Source organism: Harpia harpyja, chromosome 23 (genome assembly GCF_026419915.1).
Source record: "Harpia harpyja isolate bHarHar1 chromosome 23, bHarHar1 primary haplotype, whole genome shotgun sequence".
Lineage (NCBI taxonomy): Eukaryota > Metazoa > Chordata > Aves > Accipitriformes > Accipitridae > Harpia > Harpia harpyja.
In genome coordinates this window covers 4,351,346-4,373,632 of record NC_068962.1, presented here as the reverse complement: position 1 = coordinate 4,373,632, position 22,287 = coordinate 4,351,346, and the positions used below count along the sequence as shown (strand labels likewise).

Here is a 22,287-nt window from a genome sequence, read left to right as displayed (position 1 = left end):
TTTAAGAATTACTATAATGAATGCAGGTGAGCAATGTATCTTGATGTGGAGAAAAGGATCTGGGGCATCTCAGAGGAGTTGGCTGAGTTAGACTCTTAAAACTTCAAGAAAATAACAGGATATTAAATGAAATACTTGAAGGAATGGTGAAGTCAAATATTTATTATTACTTATTTCTGTTCATCTCCTTATCACTTAGGGTAATAATTCTTGAGGACGAACTTGAAAAACTTGTTAGCACTAAGGAGACACCTGAGTTGACAACAGAAGCCCGTCACGTTCTGGAACAAAAACTAAAGTTTATTCAGCCTCATATCCAGGCAAGCAACAGCTGCTGGGAAGAAGCCATTTCTCAGGTGGAAAAAATGAGTGGAAGAAACCCAAATAAAAAAGGTAAATGTGAGAGATTAATTTAGCAACTAATGGGATACACTTTAGAGATGGAATGGTCAAATGGATAAAGATAGCATTCAGCCCATGTATCAGAATTTTAGCTGAAGAAGGTCTTACAACGGTACACTTTGAAAAACTATATACCTATGTCAAACTTTTTCATTGTGATGACCCTGAAGATTTTGTTTCAGCAAAAAATGTTAACTCAGTCTGTTAGACCTGTGGATTCAGATGGTTACATTTCCAGGTGCAGACTGATAGTGGCGTTTTGCCTTTGATTGGTGAATCACATGTGAAGGGGTAGGATTTTGATGAATTGTCCCTGAGATTTTCATTTATTTACTGCATAAAAATTACATAGTTAATTGAAATGACAATGTTGTTGTCATGTAACTTTCTTAACAATATGACATTTCCTGGAACATTTTAAATTTTAGAGGATGTACTGAGCATATAATACCCATTTACCTGCTCGCTCAGAGAGAGTAAGCTAATCTTCTGTGTGCTTAAAAGTCATATTGAGCAGCATATCCCAACATTTTGCCTTATGTCCCTCACCTTAGTGACCTGTACTGCCCATGCTGTTCTCCTTGTGAATCGCAACTAGCTTAAATAATGGTAGTGAACTTAGGCTCTCCTGACATGGAGATGAGCCTATAATTTCTGATATTTCTTTTTTCCAGGAGCTTTTTTACTGTCCTAGGAAGGCACAGCCCAGCATCTGAAAAATGCTGGTAATGGAGACTGCATTAGGAAAATTATGACTTGGGGTATCAGCAAGTTACCTACAGAAATCTAAATTTGGAGTGAGCTAAGCTCTTAATGATATATCGGTGGGATATCCAGTAGATGGATGAATATTGCTGTAGGCCTAGAGGCATGCACGCTGACCTTGTTCATGCTTACATCAGAACTGGGAGCACTGGGAGGCCTAATGCAGGCTCTGTGCAGGTCCAGACATGGTATAACAAAATGTGTGTGTCCTTTGCCTGAAAGTCTAGTCTTACAACTTCCCTCTCAGTGCTGCATAAAACAATCTATGAGGATATTAGATGTAGTGTGATACATTTGCATCTGCCAGCCTGTTGTGTTTTGTTGATGCCCTCTACAATCAGCAGTTCCGCTCATCTTTTTTTTACCCTTTCCTTAAATCTTCTTTTTAGACCGCATGCCATAGTATTTTTAGTTATTTTAGTTTTATTTTTACTTTGCGTAAAAATTTCACAGCAGGCACTTTTATTATAAATTGCTTCCTTTTAAAGTTCAGTACAAAAATAACCTAGTGTGTGATCTAAAAGAGAGGGATTGCGTGGGAAATAAAAAATAAAAAAATCCTTCACTTTCACTTTTGCCCAGTGACTTTCCTGGAAATGTGCTGGGGTTGAATCTCTATTTTGCAACAAGTTTACTGAATTTGAAGTTGATTTGCCTATAATTTTACTATTTTACTTCTCTTTTTAAACCTGGATACCAAGTCTCTTTTCTGGTTTTACCAATTTTTCTTGCCATCTGCAGGTTTTCAAAGTCTATAAAAATGTTGAGATTTGTTAGTTGAAGTATTTAAAGATGAGTTTCATCAGATCCAGCTTATATCAAAATAGCTAAGTTATTTAAGTGCTCCTCTCTAACACAGTGTTTCAATGTATTCTAAACAGCCTTCTCACCATTTTTTTTTCGTTTGTGCCCATCCCACCTAGTGACAATGCCTGGACCATGCCTGTGTGAGTCAAAAACATCACTCAACACTCAATCTTTTTCTTTTTTTTTAATCCCTTTTCTTCTTTCCCCCTAAAGGCAAACTTGAAGTTTCCTGTGACAACCTACAGCGTACTACAGTACCTGTAAGACAGCCAGCCATATACATAGAAAACAAAGATCCAATCCCTGAAGAGCAGGTAAAAAAAAAAAAGGACCGTTTAAAATAATAATTGGGGCTTGTTTGCTGTATCCATTCCTTTTCCAGTTGCTTGTGCAGTGACTTTCTTGTCTTGCCAAGACAGATCAAGTAGGTAGCCAGTGCCATTTTGTAATTGGACTTACAGAAAAAAATTATGTATATTCCTTTTGCTGTTCCATGGGGAGGTATTCCCCATCCTGGAAAAAAGAGCACTAGCATTCACTTCTTCTCATATATATCGTTAGAAGTAAGTGACAAGAGGAGAGCAGCAACACGTGTCAGAGTAATATAGAAAAAAATATGAATTGCTAAAAGGCGGTATATAAAATAAAATAGAGTCCTACCTGTATATTGTTAGATGAACCGACACAGCTGCAAAAGTGACAAGCTCCAGAACAAACCAGCCTGTCTTCACTTTGAGTAATCTCTGCATTTTTGGATACCTAAAACAGACTGTGACACTGTACGGTTTTGTGTTGTTTGGGGAACTCGTGTGTGATGGTTGGGTTGTCTTGAAGAGAGGCTGGCCTCCTCCATCCCAGAACTGAGTGGCAGATGCATTCTGAAAGCAGATTGAACACCCATGCTCTGCTCTGTCCCTCCCTCACCTTCTCCCAAGCCTACCCCACATGTGTTCTCTCTAGATTTTTTCTCCATATCAAAGAGCTGGGACTAATAACTTTACTGGCTAGCTGTTATAACATAAATGGAGCTCTGTTTTTTCATGCTTGTAAGTCAATGTAGTTAAAATTGGAGGACGAGTTTGCTATTCTGAACATCCTCTTAATAAGGATTTACATAAGTTAAATTAGGAAGATGCCTGACTGAGGAAGAATTGCTTACAGTGTAAATAAAAAAAAAAAAGAAATGGGTATTGCTTATTTCCACCTGTAATTATGGCGAAATGGACTTCCATTTTCAAGGCATATCACTTGATCATACTTGTGTATGAAAGTAAATCTTAGGTGACTGCAGTAATGTTAAATTCCAATGAGTAGACTCGCTCCAAAATTATACAAACATAACTGAGAGCAGTGTCAGATCCACTGGCTCTGCTCAAACAGGGCTCCATCCTATTACTGTGTTTGGCTTCTGTTGTGATCACTTGATCGTGCATCAGATTTTAGGACAGGGTCTACACTGACAGTGAAGATCAAAATGTTTTTTTCTTTCTTTCTTTCTTTTTTTCTTTAGGAGTTGGAAGCATATGTTGATTATTCAGATACGGAGAATGAATACAAAAGGGAAGATTTTTACTGCTTTTCCCAGGAAGAAAGGGAGAGACAAGAACGAGAGAGACAGGAATCTAAGAGGGTGTTACAAGAATTAAAATCTGTACTGGGATTTAAAGCTTCAGAAATAGAAAGACAGAAATGGAAACAGCTGCTATTCAGCGACCATGGTAAGCATTGCTTTTGAAAATTAATTCCTTTCTAAGAAAGGGTAGGTGTCTGTCTGCCATCAACTTCTGACTGTTAGAATTCACACAGTGCTTAGCTGTAGTACTGTCTTTGATAGAGCCGTGTGGCCTTAGTTTGCTTTTCCATCTCTTTATATTACTTGTAGCAATCATTTTACTATATATTGAAAAGAACTCAGAGAAATGGGAATTTGGCTGTAAACAAAATACTGAGCTAAAATATTAAACACACAAAATATTAAGACAGCATAAAGAGAACTGTCAGGCTATAAACCACGCAAACAGAACTGACTTTCTTTCATAGCTTTCCAGTAAATATGTATTTTAATCAGGGTGCATAAATAAATTACTTTTCAGAATTTAAAGAAACCATCAGAAATTATCCCAGACTTACAAAAATATATAGGTTAAAGTGAAGAGTGAGACTTTGAAATATTAAAGGCTCATAAAAGAGTAAGAATGGCTTTGTTTCCATGAGAGACTGAGTATATAGAATATGTTTAAAAAAAAAAACAAAACCAAAACTAACAGGAAGAGTTCTTCCAAACTAGCCTTTACTAACTCTGAGGACTGCTGGGTAGCTCCATCCACTTGCACTTGAAGGCAGGAATATGAAAATTTCTCTTGCCTCAACAAGACAGACTGTCTGTCTTCCAGAATAAGACTGGATACAACTTGATTCCTTTCACTGCTTGAGCTGTTTGATTTATTATCTTTAAAACTGGCAGTAGTTTGTCTTCCTTTTTCCCTTCTTTCTCCCACTTTCATTCCTTCATCTTAAAGACAGGTTAGGAAAAGCCCTCTAAAAAATTTCATGTTCTATGTTATGAAAAACAACCCTGAAATCTGGCAACATATCCAAGGATTTTGCCTCTGCCAGTCTACCAGAAAAAAAGACCATGGATTGCGTCTTTCAAAAATTTAGTGGGAACACACAGTAACAGACCATACCTATTTATGCAACGGTTTCTTTTGACATCAAACCCACAAAAATATCTGTTCTTCACGACTTTCTTCTTTATGTCCATTTAGCTACAACTATGGTAAAAGAAATCACTTGGCCATTGGTATTGACTTCTCTTCTAGCTGACTTAAAAAAACCTAGGACATCAGATTGCATCAGAGTCTGCTTAAGAGTAGGATTTCTGTGTTATCCTTCTGGCGTTAGACATGACACCACACAACTCTTCACGTAAATCTCTTCAAGTCTTCTTTTCCTCCCTGTTGAAGGGAGATGGCAGGAATCCTACCTCCAGTTCAGGTCTTGACAGATCTAGTGACTGCTGCAGAAAGAATTCTTGTCAGGAGAGCTTGCATAGGAAATTTCCTTATCTAGGTTAGCAGCTGATACCTGTCCACATCAGTATATCCTCAGGCTGTTTGTGGCCATTGCTGGGAAGAGCCAGCTGACTCCTGTAGTCTTCAGTAAGTGTTCACCTGAAAGCCTTTGTGGCTCGTGTTGGTTCTTTTCTTTCCATGTATAGATACTACATTGCTTTAGGATTAGAGATTCAACAGTGGGGAGGGAGGAAAGTGTGATTTCCTCCAGCTGCCTAGAACCAATCATTGACTACTTCCATCCTGTACAAGACTGGAAAACTGGAGGGTGGTTCATGAAAGTAATTAATATTGTCTTCTTTTGGCTCACAGACTGTGTTGGTCTACTCTGAAAGACTGATGTGGACAGCAGACATAACATCTACTGGTTTTTAAGGAATTTCTTCATTATTTCTTCAAAAGAAACACAAGTCAGTTAAATATGACATAATGGGCCCTGGCATATTACTGCTGCAGACTTTAATTTATCCATACTTGTGAGTCATTCCTTAAAGAAACATTTTTGTGAGCTGTGCTTTCCACATTTGTGGCTTGCTTTATCTTGAAGATTTAAACCCGGAAAGGTTCACATTCTTGTCTCCATTGGCCCAAGCCAATGGATGGCCATGATACTACACTTTCGCATAGCCCTCTGAAATCTTGCTTTTACAGGACGATTGTATTCCAGAAATCCTGTGTTCTCCTAACTTGTGATTACTGTGAAAAAAGATCCTGAAATATTCAAAGGCTTTAATCTGTTGGTCAAGGCACCCAGCAAGCCATTCTGATTTGTTAGGGTTTTTGGTTTGTTGAAGGAGGGGCTGGTGAGGGTTTCCACATAAAAGAGGTCAGCTCCAAACAAGTTGATGTGTCTAAAGAACACAGCATGAAGTCAACTGGAAATGATAGGTTGGATTCCAGAAGAAAAACATCATCTTAGCAGGGCACCAGACTAAACTAATTTGCCCAGGCCCCGCACCATGGTAATACTGCTTACAGCCTGGGCAGTAGGTTATTTATGGGAGTGTAGGTGAGCTTATATTTTTGGTCCTTTGGCCAGTAAAATGGATGTGCTTTTGAAGGGGTCTGTGAAGTTGTTAGTGGCTTCATTTTCATTTGTCAAACATTGTAAAACAACTTTGTTCTGGTGCAAAATCACTTCTAGCCTTTCCCCTAACCTCTCCTCCCCAAAAAGTTTATTCTGTCAGTGGTTGCATTGTACCCAGCTGTTTCCCCTTCTCCCACCTTGTCCATATGATAGTTCTTACACAGCTGTTTCTCAGATTTGGAAAGCTACACTCTGAGAATTGACGAATTTCACCTTGCTTATTAACTAATCAACTCAGCAAATTGGCCAGCTACCAATCTGAAGTACCTATTATTTTTCAAGAAATTTTGGCTTTGGAAGTATTCTTTGGAGGAAGTAGGCAATAAGTTTGCTCCCAAATGGTAAGATTACTGTGCATATTCCTGCCTCTTCAAGCAAACAGGCAGAAATAAGCAGCAGCATGTTTTTTTACGACATGGGGAAGGAACTACCCCGTTAACAATTGAGATGAGTCTGGTGCAGTGCTCCTTTGATATATAAGGTTTTAAAACAAACAATACAATGCAAATTTGAAGCCATAGTCTTTCACTGTGCTAATGACAATAATTATCAATGTGACAACCATAATGATGCACCTGCCTTCAGCTAGCTAAAGTAAATATTACTGAAATAGGATGCGATGGAAAAATCCTAATACCGTAAATTTTGTTTCCCGTTAAAAGTTTGTGTATTTCCCAGAGTTATTTTCATCTCTGCTTACAGGGGTAAAGTCAGAATGGAATTAGAAAGGGAAATGCTACTTGGGAATCTGCTGTTGCCGCTCTCATTTATGTTCGTGCTGCTACTCTAATGGAGCTACTGCAGTTTAGGGAATCTGTTACTTGGAAATGGACATTATATCGTTTTCTTAAAAAGAAAGACGTCTGTTCTTCAAGAAGTGATTGTACCAAGTTATACTAACCCTTAACACTGGGAGGAGAGACTTCCTGGCAAGCATCCCGTTGCTGGCAATGGGACTCGCTGCTGCTACTAACTTCAAGAGAGGCTAAATTAAACCACACTTTATTTGTGAGGACACCTTACCTGACTGTATGAATACGTGTTGTATTTATATGTTGTGGTGTATGAGATCAGCTATTGCCTATAAGGACTTTTTCATGTACCAGCTGTCTTTATTGGATTAGGTAAACTGTTGTTTAAAACGAAGACAGTTCAAATCTGTATACAGTGCAGTAATTTTACTTGGTTTTTACTTTAACATTGAATGCATCATCTGTGTTTGATGCTGGTTTTAAACGTCATCAATTTCGTGCTGTCTCTTTATGTCACAGATTTTAAAGAGTAGTTACAAGTAGCTATCACATTTCACTTGAGCTTTGTGATTAGAAAACACTTTTATTTTAAGTTTTGTTTGATTGTGGGTTTTGTTTCTGTTGTTTTGGGGTTTTTTTTAAGCCATTTTGACCCTTAGAATCTTGCATCTTTTCAGACGCAAAAAAAGTATTTATATATAGCAGTTTACTTTTAGTTATCATTTAATTTTTTTCCCCCTTTTTAAGCTGCAGTGAAACCCTTGTCTCCTGTAGAACCGCTGAAGCTACTAAATAATTTGGAATCACATATGAATTCAGACACAGAAAAGCAGGACTGCAGCCAAAGTTGTGATAAATCTGAAGAAAAAGACTCTAATCCAAAAGTGAACGCTGCTGATAAAAGCAGGACAGAATATTTGTATGAAGATCCTGAGATGGGGGAAAACAAAGACAGTACTGCTGATGAAGGTATTTCTACAGGGGCTGAAGAAGGAATGTGTTATCAGCATGAAGGGGAAGTTGAAGAACTCAAGCCGAGCAATAAGGATGGAGTAGAGGTTTCACAGTCTCCCACTAAGGATGCATTACATGCAAAAATCAAGCATAGGCTGGCCCAGCTCCACATATCAACAGATTTAAACTTCACATCTGGTCTGGCTGCACAAGTTGCTGCCAGGTCTTTAACTTTTACTACAATGCAAGAAGAGACTTTTGGAGAGGAGGAGGAGGAGGAGGAGGAAGAGAAGACACAGGAGCATGAAGGCCTTGTGGAGGACTGTGACAATGAAGATAGAGGCTCTGAAAGTGAAGGGAAAGTGTAAGTCTGAGCTGAACTTTGTTAAACCAACAGCAGGCAATTTGATGGAAAAAAAACTAAGGTGGGAGTTTGAAGATGAAAATACTGGATGGAAAAAAAGGAGATCTAAATATAATACGTCTTGTTTCCTAAGTCTGATACACTAAATAGGACTTCTAAGTATATTGAAAATTTGCAGGTAAGAGAAGTTTAGGCTGCATCCAAGAAATAGTTGGCTGTTCCCTTTTTAAGATCCTAGTGGTGGGTTTTAGAATTTACCTTTGTGTTTTCTGTTTTATTTATTTATATTATAAGGTATTGTGGGGTTTTGTTTCTAAAAAGAAGGAAAAACAATGTCTTGAATTACAACAGACTGGTTTTTTGCTCTCTGATTCTGTTGTCATGGTATCAATGTTTGTTCCAACAAAAAAGCCAGGACATTTCTTTTGGAAGAACCTGAACTGTTCCCTGTGATCTTCCCCCACCACTTTCGTTTCACTTCTTGTGTCTGCAGTGTGTTGGCTAAGCCACCGTAGGCATTTGTGATTCTGTGGCTAGTGATGTGGCTCCCAACTGAAATGTAGAATTTTAAATAAAAACTTGAAAGAGCTAGTATTTGATGTGTCCTGGGGTATGGGGCTGAAATAGTATAAAGTTAGTCATGCTTCATATTAAGGTTTATTTAGAATTTTATGAAGGGTTAATAAATGATTTCTAGATGTTGTAATTCATGTTACAGAAATGTGTAGTATGTGTTAGGGAGGGTTATAAGCACATCGGTAGAAAGTACTATAGACAGCTAGAAGCTATCTGTTGGATTGATAATAGATGAGAAGTAAATACCTATTTATTAAAACAGCTATTAATTATTTGTTAACCTTTTGTAAAGTGAACCTTAATATAATTGTTTGATTTGACATAATGATTGATTGTACATTTTTGTTTATGTCCTGAAGTAATTTTCTTAAAGCAAAATTATCTGAGTGCTTAACAACATACAGTATTTTGTTTAAACAGCATACTTGTTTTTCCTTAATGTTCTTTCATTTTTCCTTAGATCACAACTATCCTCTGTGATTAAGAATCCATGAGAGAACAATTGTGTATTTTCTAAGGTGTATCTTCTAAGGTGTATCTTGTAATTTAGTTGACACTGAAGTCTGGATGTTCAGTATGAAGTTATGTGGGTTGGTTTTTTCTCTGTGGTGGTGTTACGAGGAGCAGCAAACTGATGCTCACCTCACAGAGAAGCTGGTTAATGGCTCCACTGCCTTCTCTTCCTTTTGCCCTCTGAAACAAAATGAAGCAAAGGTCTCATGTCTCTAATAGCGAGAGAGCTGCCTCTTTGTATGGAATAGTCTGCTTGGACCCAGATACATTTCCAGTCACAAAACACCTCATCGGTTACTTAGGGTATTTGTTGTCTCTTGCCGATTCTATAGAATAAAGGGTTTTTTAGATGCAAGTGGTTCGGAGCAGTATCTTTCCTAGGATGCTGTTGTGGGAAGTGGGGAAGCTAACGAAGGTCAGCGGGTTAGGGTGGAACTCTTGAGCATATGTCAGAAAATGAGTGCTTTCTTTCAACCTCCCTCTCTTCTACTAGTGATTTTGTATGAATGCTGTTAAATATGTGGATTTTTTCACAGACCATAAAGAGGTAAATATCAATTGATAAGAGAAGGGAGTATGTGACTTACGCTGTTCTTTCACGATATAATGCCTGTCTTCTCCCTCACCCGCAGATTTTGGGAAGATAACGTTTTACCATTCTTCATTAACCAGTAACACTGTGTTCTGTGCCCTTAATTTTGTGTAAGAGACTGGAAGCTGAATGGATGATGTCTTGGGGAACTTGTAAAAGAAAAAATAGATGCTTCTCATAATGTATTCAGAAGCTAAGCCTCCTCTTAGTGGTAGAGTATATTCTTCTGTAACCTGTAAAGGTTAGGCTGAGATGATGAAACACTATTTTATTTTCTCTGTGGTAAGCAATTTTTTTTATCAAGTCTAGAACAACTGCTTTGGATAATTGTGCTTGAAGCATCGTCCATGCTTCTGAAAAAGAAGTCTTCCTCATCCTTGACTTGAGATCCTTGAGTTCACAAAGTGCCCAGATATTTTTTGTTCCTAGCTAATCGTTCTGACTGCCTAAATGTATGTTCCGTTAATATTTTTCCATGAACTCATCCACCAGCATCTCATGATCTGATGTGGTGTGTCCCCGAAATGATAGTCCTGAACTTTCCCGAGGGGATCCAACTTTTAGTTTACAATGTGTATGCCTGTGATACCAACCTGGAAAAATTATCAGATTTACGATATGAATTATCACTGTCCTCACAGTTTTGGATGAAGTCAGTAGTAGCCTGAGTGCTTTGCATTGCTACTAAAAATAGATTTCAGATCTCACATTTATAAAAGTCGCTAGCTCTTTATTCCTTTGCTGCAGTCCTTAGCAAAAGACCTGGAGAATCTACTTTGGTGGCTCACTTGGGACCTAGTTTTATAACATGCTGGTCTTGGTGATGAAACTGGCCTAAGAAACCCCATCCATCATTAGTTGTTCCTTCTCACCCATCAGCTGGGTCAACACAGGTTTTTGTGGCCATGTTATAAACCAGCTCATGAGTCCACTTGGGTCAAAAATCCACCCTTCTTAGGGGTTACTTTTCACCATTCTTATTGCGGTGATGCAGTTTTCAGCATTTACCTCCAAACAGCTGTATCAGCACATACTGTGTTGCTGGCATGAGACTCAGGATTGCTCACGTTTACTTTACTGGCAAAGATGGTGTAGTGTGAAATTACAGCCTTGACATTAGACATGGGTATGATCAAAGGATGACTTTTTGGAGCAAGTTCTTGTCCTACTTTGAACAAATAGATTTTCTACAAGCAATTTAACTGATTTCCATGGTTTTACTTAATGCAGTCTTAGAAGCTGCACATATGAACACCTGGGCTCACTTGCTTTCTCTGCCTCTCATCACATCTATATGTTACAGCCATCAGGTCATTTATTTTGATTTATTTAATATTCTCTCTGCACAAAAATATGGCTAGCAGTGTACAGCACACAAAGCATGGCTTCCCTTGATTTGATAACCAGGTTCCATCTATGTATAAAGAGTCTGTTATAATCCAGATTTCCTCATAATTATGTCATTTGAAAGGACTGTGCATACATGCTGTAGATTCCTTCAAGAACCCGACAGATTTCTTGGCAATCATAATTTATTGTTGCATTTAAAATAATATATATGAACACACTGACGTGTGCACTAGCGCTAAAGAGTTGTGTTAATATATTGAGCATGTCGAGGTCTGAGTGCTGTCCTGTGTTCTTTGGCTCGTTAGCCTAGAGAGGGATTTTTGTGAAAACAGAACATTTACTTCTTAGAGCTTTGCAACTTTTTGAAACATGTTAATCAGGAAATCCATACCAAATAATGGGTTATGCCAAAGGATATCAGCAGCCAGAAGAGCAGAGCTAACAATAAATGCATTTTCCCTATGCCATTTCCAATTAGCAGCTCTGTGAAGTTGTAAAGAAGCAAATAATTATATAGGGTTAAATAATTTCTTCTCCTGTCCTACCTGGAAGGCACTCCAAAGATGGTATTTGTTTCTTAGGTTGGATTGCAGTCTAGCACTACATCTTTTACGTCACTCAACTTTACAGCTAAAGATCTAGGTAAAGGCTTAAATGGGGGCAAAGACCTATGGTAAGAAGATTACTTGTCCCTTTTTTTAAGTGTATGTCTTCATGACAGAAATGAAACAGTGGTGTAATGGAAGCAAATTTTGAGACTTACAGATAATCGAGCGTCTTTCAAATGGAGTCAAATGTGCTTGTGTCAACTATAAGCAAGATTCACGAATGTGAAGGCTTCTGCTGTCGGTTGCAGTAATGAGACAGTTTTACTCCCGACAGAGGATTACTAGACATCACTGAATCTTGCACTTAGTTTTCTAAATACAAGATGGAATCTGGTTAAGTAGCCAGTTTTACTGAGGTTTCAGACTTTGTCCTGAGCACACCCGTCTGTGTGTGACCTGACTGTTTTACAGTAGTGGATATTTTATGTGTATCTGAAGTACAGAATTTGCAACTGTCATATTAATTTCTTTGGTAGTAAAAAAAATCTAAATGGTGGACTGTGTAGAGTTGTTGGCCCACACTGAACTTTGTAATCTTGTAGTCTATCCCTTTTTTTTTAACAGAAACAGGGGGTCAAGTATACTAAACTGCCCTTGTTCTTTAAAGTATTTAGTGAAGGGCTGCTGTTGCTCTGCAAGTGGCTTGTTCCCAGGGCTAATTACTCTTTACAATTAACAGGTTTTCATACTGTCTCATCTGAAAAAGCGGGCAGAGTGTGTGAGGAAGGCAGCTGGTCAGTCTAAAGGGTCAGGCTCCTCTGGGATCTTGTCTGTGATGCTGAGGGAAGACTATGAGAAAAGGGAGATCATGTAGTGATGTTCCCCAGGCTACTCCCCAACACTTTGTGGCTCAGGGGCTTCTTGAGCCAGTGGTGGTGGCTGTCAGCTTAACGGGTCCCGATGGAATTCTCTTCCATGAATTTGTTCAGGCCCATCTTTGGTCAATTATTACTAGTCCCAATGCCGGCATGCGCTCACCTTTATTACAGTCTTTTACAAATGAGAAGATTTGTCAGTAGTGTTTTTTAATTCTTTTTTTTTTAAACTGAGCAAGCCCACTTCTCTCAGTGCTTCTGCAGAGGTCATGTGTTCCACCTTTTGGTTGCTTTCCTTAGAAATCTGTCCAGTTTTTGAAGTATAATGACCAAAGTGTGGTGCAGTACTACAGACGTAACCTCAGCAGTGCTGAGTATGGAGTAATAATCACCTCCCATAAAACACTCTACCGTTCAAATATATTTGAGTCCATATAGGAAAAAAATCTTTTCAGATCTTTTACCTCTAGCTATTAGGATGGCAAATGAAAATATTTGGTCTAATGGAGGAGAAATATTTATTCACTGTCAGCAGGATTTGGCTGGACAATGTTTTTCTTTGCTAACAAAACAAAAAGTTGTTAAATCAAAATGATCTTCCGAACAGCTGCCACCTGGCGTAACACAAACTAAAGATGCCAAAACCCACTTGTTTAAATTTCAGCTTGACTTTTCAGAGCTGTTCTGGTCTCTGATGAATAAGCATGTATCACACAATATATTATCACACAAGAAAAATGGCAGAGGATATATAGATATCAGAGATCAAACTGAAGGCTTCTGTGGCTAATTTGCAAAATGCTTGGAGGTGTGCTTTATTCATATCCTCATGATATTTAATTCCCTCATGTATATGTTTTTATTTTACCACCTTGAATTTTAAATGCCAAAAAATACACTTTGATTTATCTGACTTGGAAATTTGTGCAGTAATTAGATAAGTGGTAATGGTCCTGTAACTGTGATAATAGGCCATGGTCATAGGTAGGAGTGAAACCTACCTACCATGAACTTTGCTTTGTAGACCCATACAGTTTGAGCTACAGATCAGTATGTAACCGTTCTTGATATTCTGCCTCACCTTTCACACTGCCATCTCTTAAGTTTTTGGCAGGTTTGTCAGAATAAAACTTGACTCAACAGCTTGAATGCTCTGTTAGCCCACGTAACACTTCCTGAATCAAACACAGGATTCTGAAGAAGTGACTATAATTTAGTAGATGAGGAAGAAGACTCTGTCTCTGTTACAAAGTGGCTTATTTTAAAAGGGTTGAATAGGACCAAAACTTGAATACTTTCACATGATCAGCATATTTTGACCTTTATACCTTCTCAGCTTTAAATCTTAAAGGCCTCACAGACAGTTTGCTTTAGGGGATGCAGTTCTATAGCAGCTTAAACCAATCCAGGTCCAGACTGCCATGGCCATCCAATCTCAGTCCCTCCTTCAGGCTGGCTTTTGTAACCACTCAGCAGTTTTAGGACATGGATCTGGCTGACAATGCACCACTGCTTTACCTTTCAGCTGGCTCCCTCAACTAATTCATCGTGTGGTTGAAAGAGCACTAGTAGCATCTCAGAGGAGCAGGAGGGAATACATGCCTGGGTGAGGAGGAGGAATGCCATAGCTAAAATTTAAATCAGTTTGAATTAATGTTCACATGCTGTGAGTTGACATCATTAGTGTCTGTACTGAAGTGAGATAAACTGAACTGCATATGTTGCTTCCTTCATCTCTCCATATTATCTGTTGATTGAGGATGATGCCATTCATTAGTTTCCTTACTCATTTTCACTCCTCCGTTTTTTTTGTTCTTCAGGCCTAGGCTGCCCAAGACCTGTTGCGTCTTACTCCATAGAGTCTCCAAGAGCTGTTTATTATACGGCCAGTAAAACTGAAATTATCGTGCATGTCTTTTTCTCTTTTCTGCTTATGGTTTTCACCTTTCTGGTCCCTGTGACAGTAGTGACACCCATGGTCCTCTCCCTTTACCACCACTCTTAACAGTTTCAGATTTTAAAATAACACACAAATTCTTTTTGTGTGTGTAACACAGCTTGATTCTTCTGTATCTTCAGCATCTGAATGACTAAATCTAGAAATGTATACTGACTGTCCCAGTTGACTTGAGAACTGAAACAGAAGGCGGACACCATAATGGGGAGTACTAATAGTGAAAACAGAAATAATATGTATGGCAGCTCAAATTTATATGACCCTTTTGGTGTATTTTGGCTTTTATAAGTAATTCTGGCTTACTGAAAAACACCAGTTGTGGTTTAGAAATAACTGCAATTCTAGTACACGGTCCCAAAATAAGTGTCATTAGTTAGCTTGATTTGCTTTAATATTTAAAGACTGCTTCCTGACCTTCTCCAGCTGCATGGATGAGAACTGAAAATAATCTCAAATTTCCAAATAGAGAGTGACCAATGCTTTCTGTTACTTTGTGCTATTAAAAAGAGGTCCATTCCTAAATAAACAAAAAGAGAAGTCAGTGCTTAATATCTTCAGTAGTCATTACTAACAGAGAATCATGCATTTGATCTCAATAGAAGCACCATAAATGACAGCTGTTTTTAATGTTTGATATCTGTGTTTCTATAATAATAATAATAATAATAACAACAATAATAATAATAATAATAATATGTTAAATGTATTATGGGATAAAAGCCAGAAATCTATGAATTGTCCTCCAGATCATTCATCCAAAGCCACAGCTGGTCAAATTTAAACATGTTCATGCTGTCTGTTCCTGCACCGCTTAGTATGACATTGTACTCAAAGTTTTTAATGTCTTAACATGAGTGTTCACAGACAGTCTGCGTGCACCTATGTGCTCGAGGTCTGCAAAGCTTGTAGAGATCACAGAACACTGCTGAGTGAAACAGATACAGGAGCAAGGTGCCTCGCAAGCAATTTGGGTTTATTGTCTCTGTCTTGCTCTGCTGCAGCATCCATGCCATACGCAATCACACTCATAAACTTCCTTCTCAGCTTTCCTTTTCATAGGCCACACGAACCAATTGTGGAGTGGTTTTGTTTGTTTGTTGCTCACCTAGGTTACTATCCTGTAATGCACCAGGTAATATATCTGCAATAGAAGCTTAAATATTAGTGGCCGTACTGCAAAAGACAAGGCCTGGGCACGCAGAGCCTGGAGAAGCTCTTCTGGTTTGACCACTTCTGGGAAGGGTTGTACTGAGGTGATTGACTACAGGGGTGCTGAGCTAGGCTCGATGACTCTGCAGGTTATCTTTCAAAGCTCCAGTTTTTGCTAGGTCCGTTCTTTCCTCCGGCGGTCTCTCTCTTCCCTCTTAGCAGTCTTCAGCTCTTCTCCAGCATTCTGCTGCCAACTCTTTAGGAACTTGGCCACTTTCTCCCTTCATTTCTGAACCCCTTGTCTAAACTTAATGAAATGGCAGGTTAGATGGAATCCACACCAAGGCACTGTTGCACATTCCCAGTCATAAACTCGTCAACAGAAGGATTCTTAGGGCTGATAACTTGTCTGTCCCAACTTTCCTTCCAGGGAGCTTTGACCTACATTTCAACCTGGCCCTCCTATTCCTTCCTGGACTTCAGAACATTCACTTCCAGAAACCTCCCTCCTTAATGATCCTAAGACGGTAATGTCTCCTCAGCAAGACTGATCCTTGAACACGTGTTCCTCATTACGTAAGCTAACCTGAGCTGCTGTGAGTGCCTGTGTGCCCATCTGCCCTGTCTTAAACATGTAAACGAATACATCTTCCTCAACATTTCCTGCTTGCTAAGTCTTAGCGTTTCCCAAAACAGGGCCTAAGGGCAGCATAGATTGCCAAGGAAACCACCGGGAAGGGAAAGAAAAGAATCTTGATAAGCTGCTGTTTAATTGGTTAATAAATGAGAGCTAAAATATAAGAGGAAATGTTTAAAAGAGCAAACTGCAAGAGACTTCTGGCAGGGCTACAGAGGGAAATCACATGCGATACACTGAAGTTTGCAGACACTGGGAAGGATCCACAATTTCTCTTCAGTGGGAGACAGGAAACGTTCACCAGACTGGTAGTCTTCAGCAGCTCTTAAAAACCCCTCTGTTTTATCTACATTTCGTTTCCCCAGAAAGACTCAGTCCTGCTGTGCTGGTGTATCAAGCTGTATGTAAATCAATCTCCGTATCTCTTCCTTTAAGCTCTGTATGATGTCAGCCTCTTTTCTTCGACTGCACTGAAAACCCATGTGGTTTGGCTCCACTGGGAGCCTCTTCTGCACCTACCCTGCCAGTTGCTGACGCTGCTTTAAACACAGTTGATTAGATCGGCCTCAAGCAGGTTTAGATCAGCAGGGCTTTAAAGCAGGCATGAAGCCTGGTGGCTGGCTGTGTTAAGGCTCCGAGAACTAAAGTTCTGGGTTGGATGTAGGCGGTAGCAGGCAGACATTCCTGGGTTCTGCCCTTTCTTTGTGATAGGGTTTCTTGCCTGTGATATTTTCTCATCTTTCCCACTTTACCTCCTTCCTTTTTCCCATGGATATGAATCAGGACTTAAAGTCATTTCTACATATTTGATGATGTGCATCACCAGGATTATTTTTAAGCCATTTTTTAAAAAATTTGGCTGGCTTTCCCCAGTTTCAGAAGTAGTTTTCTCAATTGTAATGCTAATCGCTTTCAAAGTCTTTTTGGTTGCTATTATTTCTTCAGCATCTCTACTAAAATTGTGCCTCACGACTGCATGTATTGCTTTTTCTCCTTATCCTGTATCGCTGACGGCTGCCTAGGTGGCATGGATGTGGCTTATCCATTCTTCAATTAGTAATGATTGAATGGAATAGGGAATGCTTTTACAGGGATGCATAAATGCTGTATCAGCACTTTGTTTGATCTTTTATACAGAAGTTTATTTATAATTCCTCTTTCATCCTGAAGATGAAATTAATTTTAAGCAATCCTGGCAATAGTTAGTTTCTGCAGTATGTTTTGCTGGCTCCTTAGTACAAGCACTTTAGTAATGAACACTGGTTATTCTTGTCTAAATAAGTGATGACTGAAGAAAGAATGTTTTTCTGTGTAATATGCTTCCAGTTGCACCTTCTCATCATCTTTCAGAGACCTGTATGCTGTGCAACCATGTGGCAACTATTAGCAAAATCCCTTTCAGCATCACATAAATGGCTGGGTAGGTGGGGCTTTAGGAATAGAATAATGTGGCAGTGGAGGAGACTGGTAGCAGGTAGATCTTTAACCTAGGAACCGAACTTAGGTGCTCTGCAGGAGATGTCTTCTACTTATCTAGCTGTATGACTCCTAAGAAACAGAGTTTCTCTGTACGCTTCGAAAGTGCCAAAATAGCGGCAACAGTACAGACTGGCTCCTTTTATCTGAAGCTTTGTGGCTCCCTCATAATGCTTAGACTTTGTTATCAGAACAAAGGTTGTCTTTTGCTGATGTTAGGAGCTGTGGCTGATGCACACCTCTTCCTGTAAACTTTCCCTGTATTGGTTTTAAGGTTAACGGCTGTTGACCGCTCTTCTCACTTAGGTCTGACTCACTCTCACCTAATTCACATCCCCCGGAAGGAAAGCTTAGAGATGACTGGGGAAGAAGGGAAATAATTTGATCTTGAAAGGCAAGGGGAAGCTTGGTGAGGCAGGAGTATTTATTCTTATGTATTGAATCTTGCTGCCTAATTGGTGCATAATTTGTTGTGCAGTACAAAAGGTCTTGCTTATTCTTTGCTGTCACCAGGTTGGTTTGTTTGTTTTCATATGGAATACTGAACAGATCCAATTGCTGCTGTTAGAAGGAGAAGCCTGTCTACCGAGAAGGGTCTGTAATGTTTTCCTTTACTTGGAGATTTTTTGAATGCTAAATTGCCTGTGTGTATTCTTCAAAATGTACCATATGCAAATATTCTTCAGGAATTGATACTACCACTTCAGGCAGTCAATATTTTCTATGTAAGAACTGTACGTTTCCTATACTGCCAAGAATGTATATATATCTATGAAGACTTAAGATTGTATCTTTTTGAGCAAGCCTCTTTCTTCAGCCATCTGAAACTTTCTTCCTGTTTCTCGAGATCTCTGCTAATTTATTAGACACTTGTGTTATATTGTGTACTTTTTTGTATCAGCTGTATTGCTGTATTTCTCCTTTCTCTCATTAAAACCTGTTCTTCTCATCCTTCTACTGTGCTGCTTCATATTGGAAATACTCGCACCCTGTCAGGTAACCTGGTCTGGGGTAGTGGATCTGGCGGAGATGGAGCTAGACCAGTCCTAAAAAGCCAGTCATTCAGATTTCTATTATATTGTTCCACTGATCCCAACATGTAATCAGTTTTACTGTCTTAAGCTTCCCTAGGGTTATTTTGCAGCATAGTCCATACTTGTGTAAGATAGTGAAGAAGAAGCCTAGAATGGGATACCCGTGGTATAAACAAATGAACAAGAGACAAAAAATGTAGTAAGAGATGAGTCCATAAGTCTCATGGATGGTTGTTTCTGCTGACATATGCTAAGAAACCTGTAGTCTCCTGAGTGAAGCAAGTTTTGAAGGGAGATTTGGAAGAGGAATCTAAGGGCACTTCTTTTCTAGAAACGTGGCCTTCAACTTAAGTCACTCAGTTCTCTATGCTGTCTCCATGCTTAACTCATCTTCCAGGTAGATGAAGAGGAAAACATGAATGCAGGGTAGGACCTGTTTGCTTACTTCTATTAGAGAAACAGCTGATTTACAAACAAGAAAATGCCATCTCCCAAGAAATTACTCCATGAACAGATAGTGCTTCTTTTATCATCCCAGTGAAAAGAAAGATTTTCAAAGTTTCACTGATACTAAACCCTTTTTAGCAGTGCTATGGAGGAGGAAAGAGTTCAAAAGGTCCATTACAGTGGACCCAAGGTATTGAAATAAAGAAAGTGAACAGAACATGCACATGCACCTATGTGTTGAGTATTTGGCTGTTTCTGAGGTTGGGAGATCAGCTGTAATTAGGCACTTACTTAAGTATGAAATGAATCACATCTTTAGCACCACCTATATAATTATAGTAGTGTATATGGAAATAGCTATGTCACCTAGCCTTGGTTTTCTCTCAGACTCTTCATCACCCTCTCCTTCATTAAGACTGTTTTTGTGCCCCCAGTTGCATCTGCTCACGTGCTCACAGCCTGTGCAGGAAAGAACCCTATGGAATGTCCCAGTGGTAGCATTTAAGGATTTCTTGTCATGGTGCTGTGGTAGCGAGGAGCACAAACACACATGTGGAATAACCATGCTGGCTTTGACCACGTGACATTGGTTCTACTTAGATTTAGGTTATGCAAATGCCAGTCTGTGCGACTTGCGTGCATTTGCTTCTAAAGTTGCATTTACGGATGATGCCACAGTGGGAAATACTTCGGAAAATAGAGAAGAACCAGCACAGGGAATTCCGCAGGCCGGTGAAGCCTTTCCAGTCACTCAGAGAAGCACTTGCAAAAGCACCCAGCCTAAAGCTTATCTGTCCTGACTGCAATCAAGAAAGCTTGCCACTGACTTGGAGGGAAAGCACGGTAGGCCAGTAATTAATGTGTTTGAAAATGCTACTGTTAATTACCTGTCATATTTAATCCCTGACTTCTCTACTCCAGTAATTGTTTTGTGTACACATGTGAAGTGACAAGCTTCCTTCAGAGAAGAATGGACTACAAGTATAGTATGTGCTGTTTTCTGCTGTTGTTCAATGTAAATGAAATACATTGTTTTGTTAAGCTAAAAAGAAATACAAGAAAGGAACAGACTTTCCGTGACCTGTCAAAGTTAGCTAAGAGCAGCTCAGCAAAAGACTGCCCACTTCATTTTGGGTTCTATCCTGTGTTCTTTGCTGTCACTGCTGTCAACTGCTTCTCAGCTATTAACAATAGCTTAATAGATCATCATCATCATCACACCCTGCAAGATGTAGTGGTTAAATCAGTAGTGGAATGCAGTGGCCTTTGCATTCATACCAGCCATTCTGAAGTTCCAGTTTGATTACTGGTTTGCAGCACCACTAAATTAAAAATAATGATATGGTTGCCAAAAGCTATGTAATAAATACATTGCAATTATTTCCCCTTTCTGCCTGTCTTTGTTTCTGCTTGGAAACTTCTACAGGAGAGCTAACTGTTGTAGCGTATGCTTTAGCTCCTGCAAACGCTCCCTCTGGGAGCTGTGTGCTCAGTATGCATCTGTGAAATATTTGACCATCTGCTGCTATTTCTCCAGGTTATGCTTCTAAAGCTTCCCTGCAACTGTTAATTAAATGAAGAAGCTACTTGCCAGAAGATACCTGACTAAAGTAATTGGTCCTTTAATTGCAATTAAACTTGTATGGATAGTGCCAAAACGTAAATATAACAGCCCATAAGACAAGTAAGTCTTAGTCAGATATGCACAAAAGAAATGGGGGATGTGCCCAGGACCTTCACCTCTGTTTTCTTCTTTCCTCCTTGCTGGTAACTGCCAGTAAAGATTCTGTAGCTCAGCACTTAGGGTTAGACAGTCCTAACTGTTGAACGGGACAGGAGGGAATGTACAAGATGGAGAACTTGTAAACACACCAAAAAGGTGCAAATGCTTTGCTATTGAGATTTCTGTACTTGCTGCTCTGAGTCATAGTGCTTTATATTTAAGAAACTGAACAAAGAAGCCAAAGGTCTCAGAATGAAGTGATTAAAAACCATGATGATGGAAAGTACAATACCTGAACTTGAAATCACTTGGAAGACAGTAACCCATGCGATAATCACTCCTTGTCTTAGCTATTTGTTTTTGAAGGTCTTTAGCTGACTTGCTGTACCCATTGAAAATATAGTTGGCAAAGAGCAGTTTTCCTTGAATGTACATCTGCCAAAGAAGAGAACAAAAAAAAATGCAGAATTGGCAAGAGCAACCTCTTATTCCAAATGAAGATGATAGGTTGAGAAACAAAGAAAGTTGTTAGGTAGGCTGACTTACAACTTTATTATGGCTTAGAGCTTTCACCTTTCATGACTTTGTTATATAAAATAAAATACTTAATTTCATTTAAGAAATTAAAAAATAAAACTCATATTTTTCTAGTCCCTCCAAGATTTCAAAACACAGCATACTGGAGTATATAAAACAACATTTTGCATGCTGCTTCATGGACTACCAAAACCCACCAGCATCGATCCCAGTAATATTTCAGTTTAGCTGTGGCATAACATAACACATTTGAAGACAAACACAGACAAATACATTAGGAGAAAACATTAGGAGAAACAGTGACACAGTTGGGCCAGATTCTCACAGACATGAAGGCCTGTGTCATGGTTCTGGCAGTGTAAAGGAGCCTTTGTTTAAGTGAAAATTGGCTTCATTGAGTTTAAAACTATAAGAACCATTTAAGCTGATGTACTACCCAAAGCTGCTTGTGTTGTGGGATGTTCCCAGTGTTACACAATTGGAAACATCTGGCTTATTTCATGGAAGCTCTCAGCATGCAAGACTCCAAGTCAGGACTCGTTGAATACTTCAGGGTAATGCATATTCAAGTAACAATGGATGTATTCACTAGAAGGAAATCCAAAGGACCACTGAATTGTCTTCATCTTATGTACACACCAATATGTATTCATCTGTAATATAACCAG

At 39.0% G+C, this 22,287-nt stretch overlaps 1 protein-coding gene across 4 annotated transcripts in view; it reads left to right on the top strand.

The window, feature by feature from the left end:
- Positions 1-18,827, top strand: part of VEZT (vezatin, adherens junctions transmembrane protein) — a 64,892-nt gene extending 46,065 nt beyond the window's left edge. For 3 of the 4 annotated variants that reach the window (XM_052774775.1, XM_052774776.1, XM_052774774.1), the window contains 5 exons: positions 200-393; positions 2,188-2,288; positions 3,485-3,692; positions 7,635-8,205; positions 18,392-18,827. In XM_052774775.1, the coding sequence (XP_052630735.1) occupies positions 200-393; positions 2,188-2,288; positions 3,485-3,692; positions 7,635-8,205; positions 18,392-18,446 (1,129 nt within the window). In that variant the 3' untranslated portion in view covers positions 18,447-18,827. Of the gene's footprint in view, positions 1-199; positions 394-2,187; positions 2,289-3,484; positions 3,693-6,837; positions 7,603-7,634; positions 8,206-18,391 lie in introns of those variants that run through there. The other variant, XM_052774777.1, reaches the window with a different exon arrangement.
- The last annotated feature ends 3,460 nt before the right edge of the window (positions 18,828-22,287 follow it).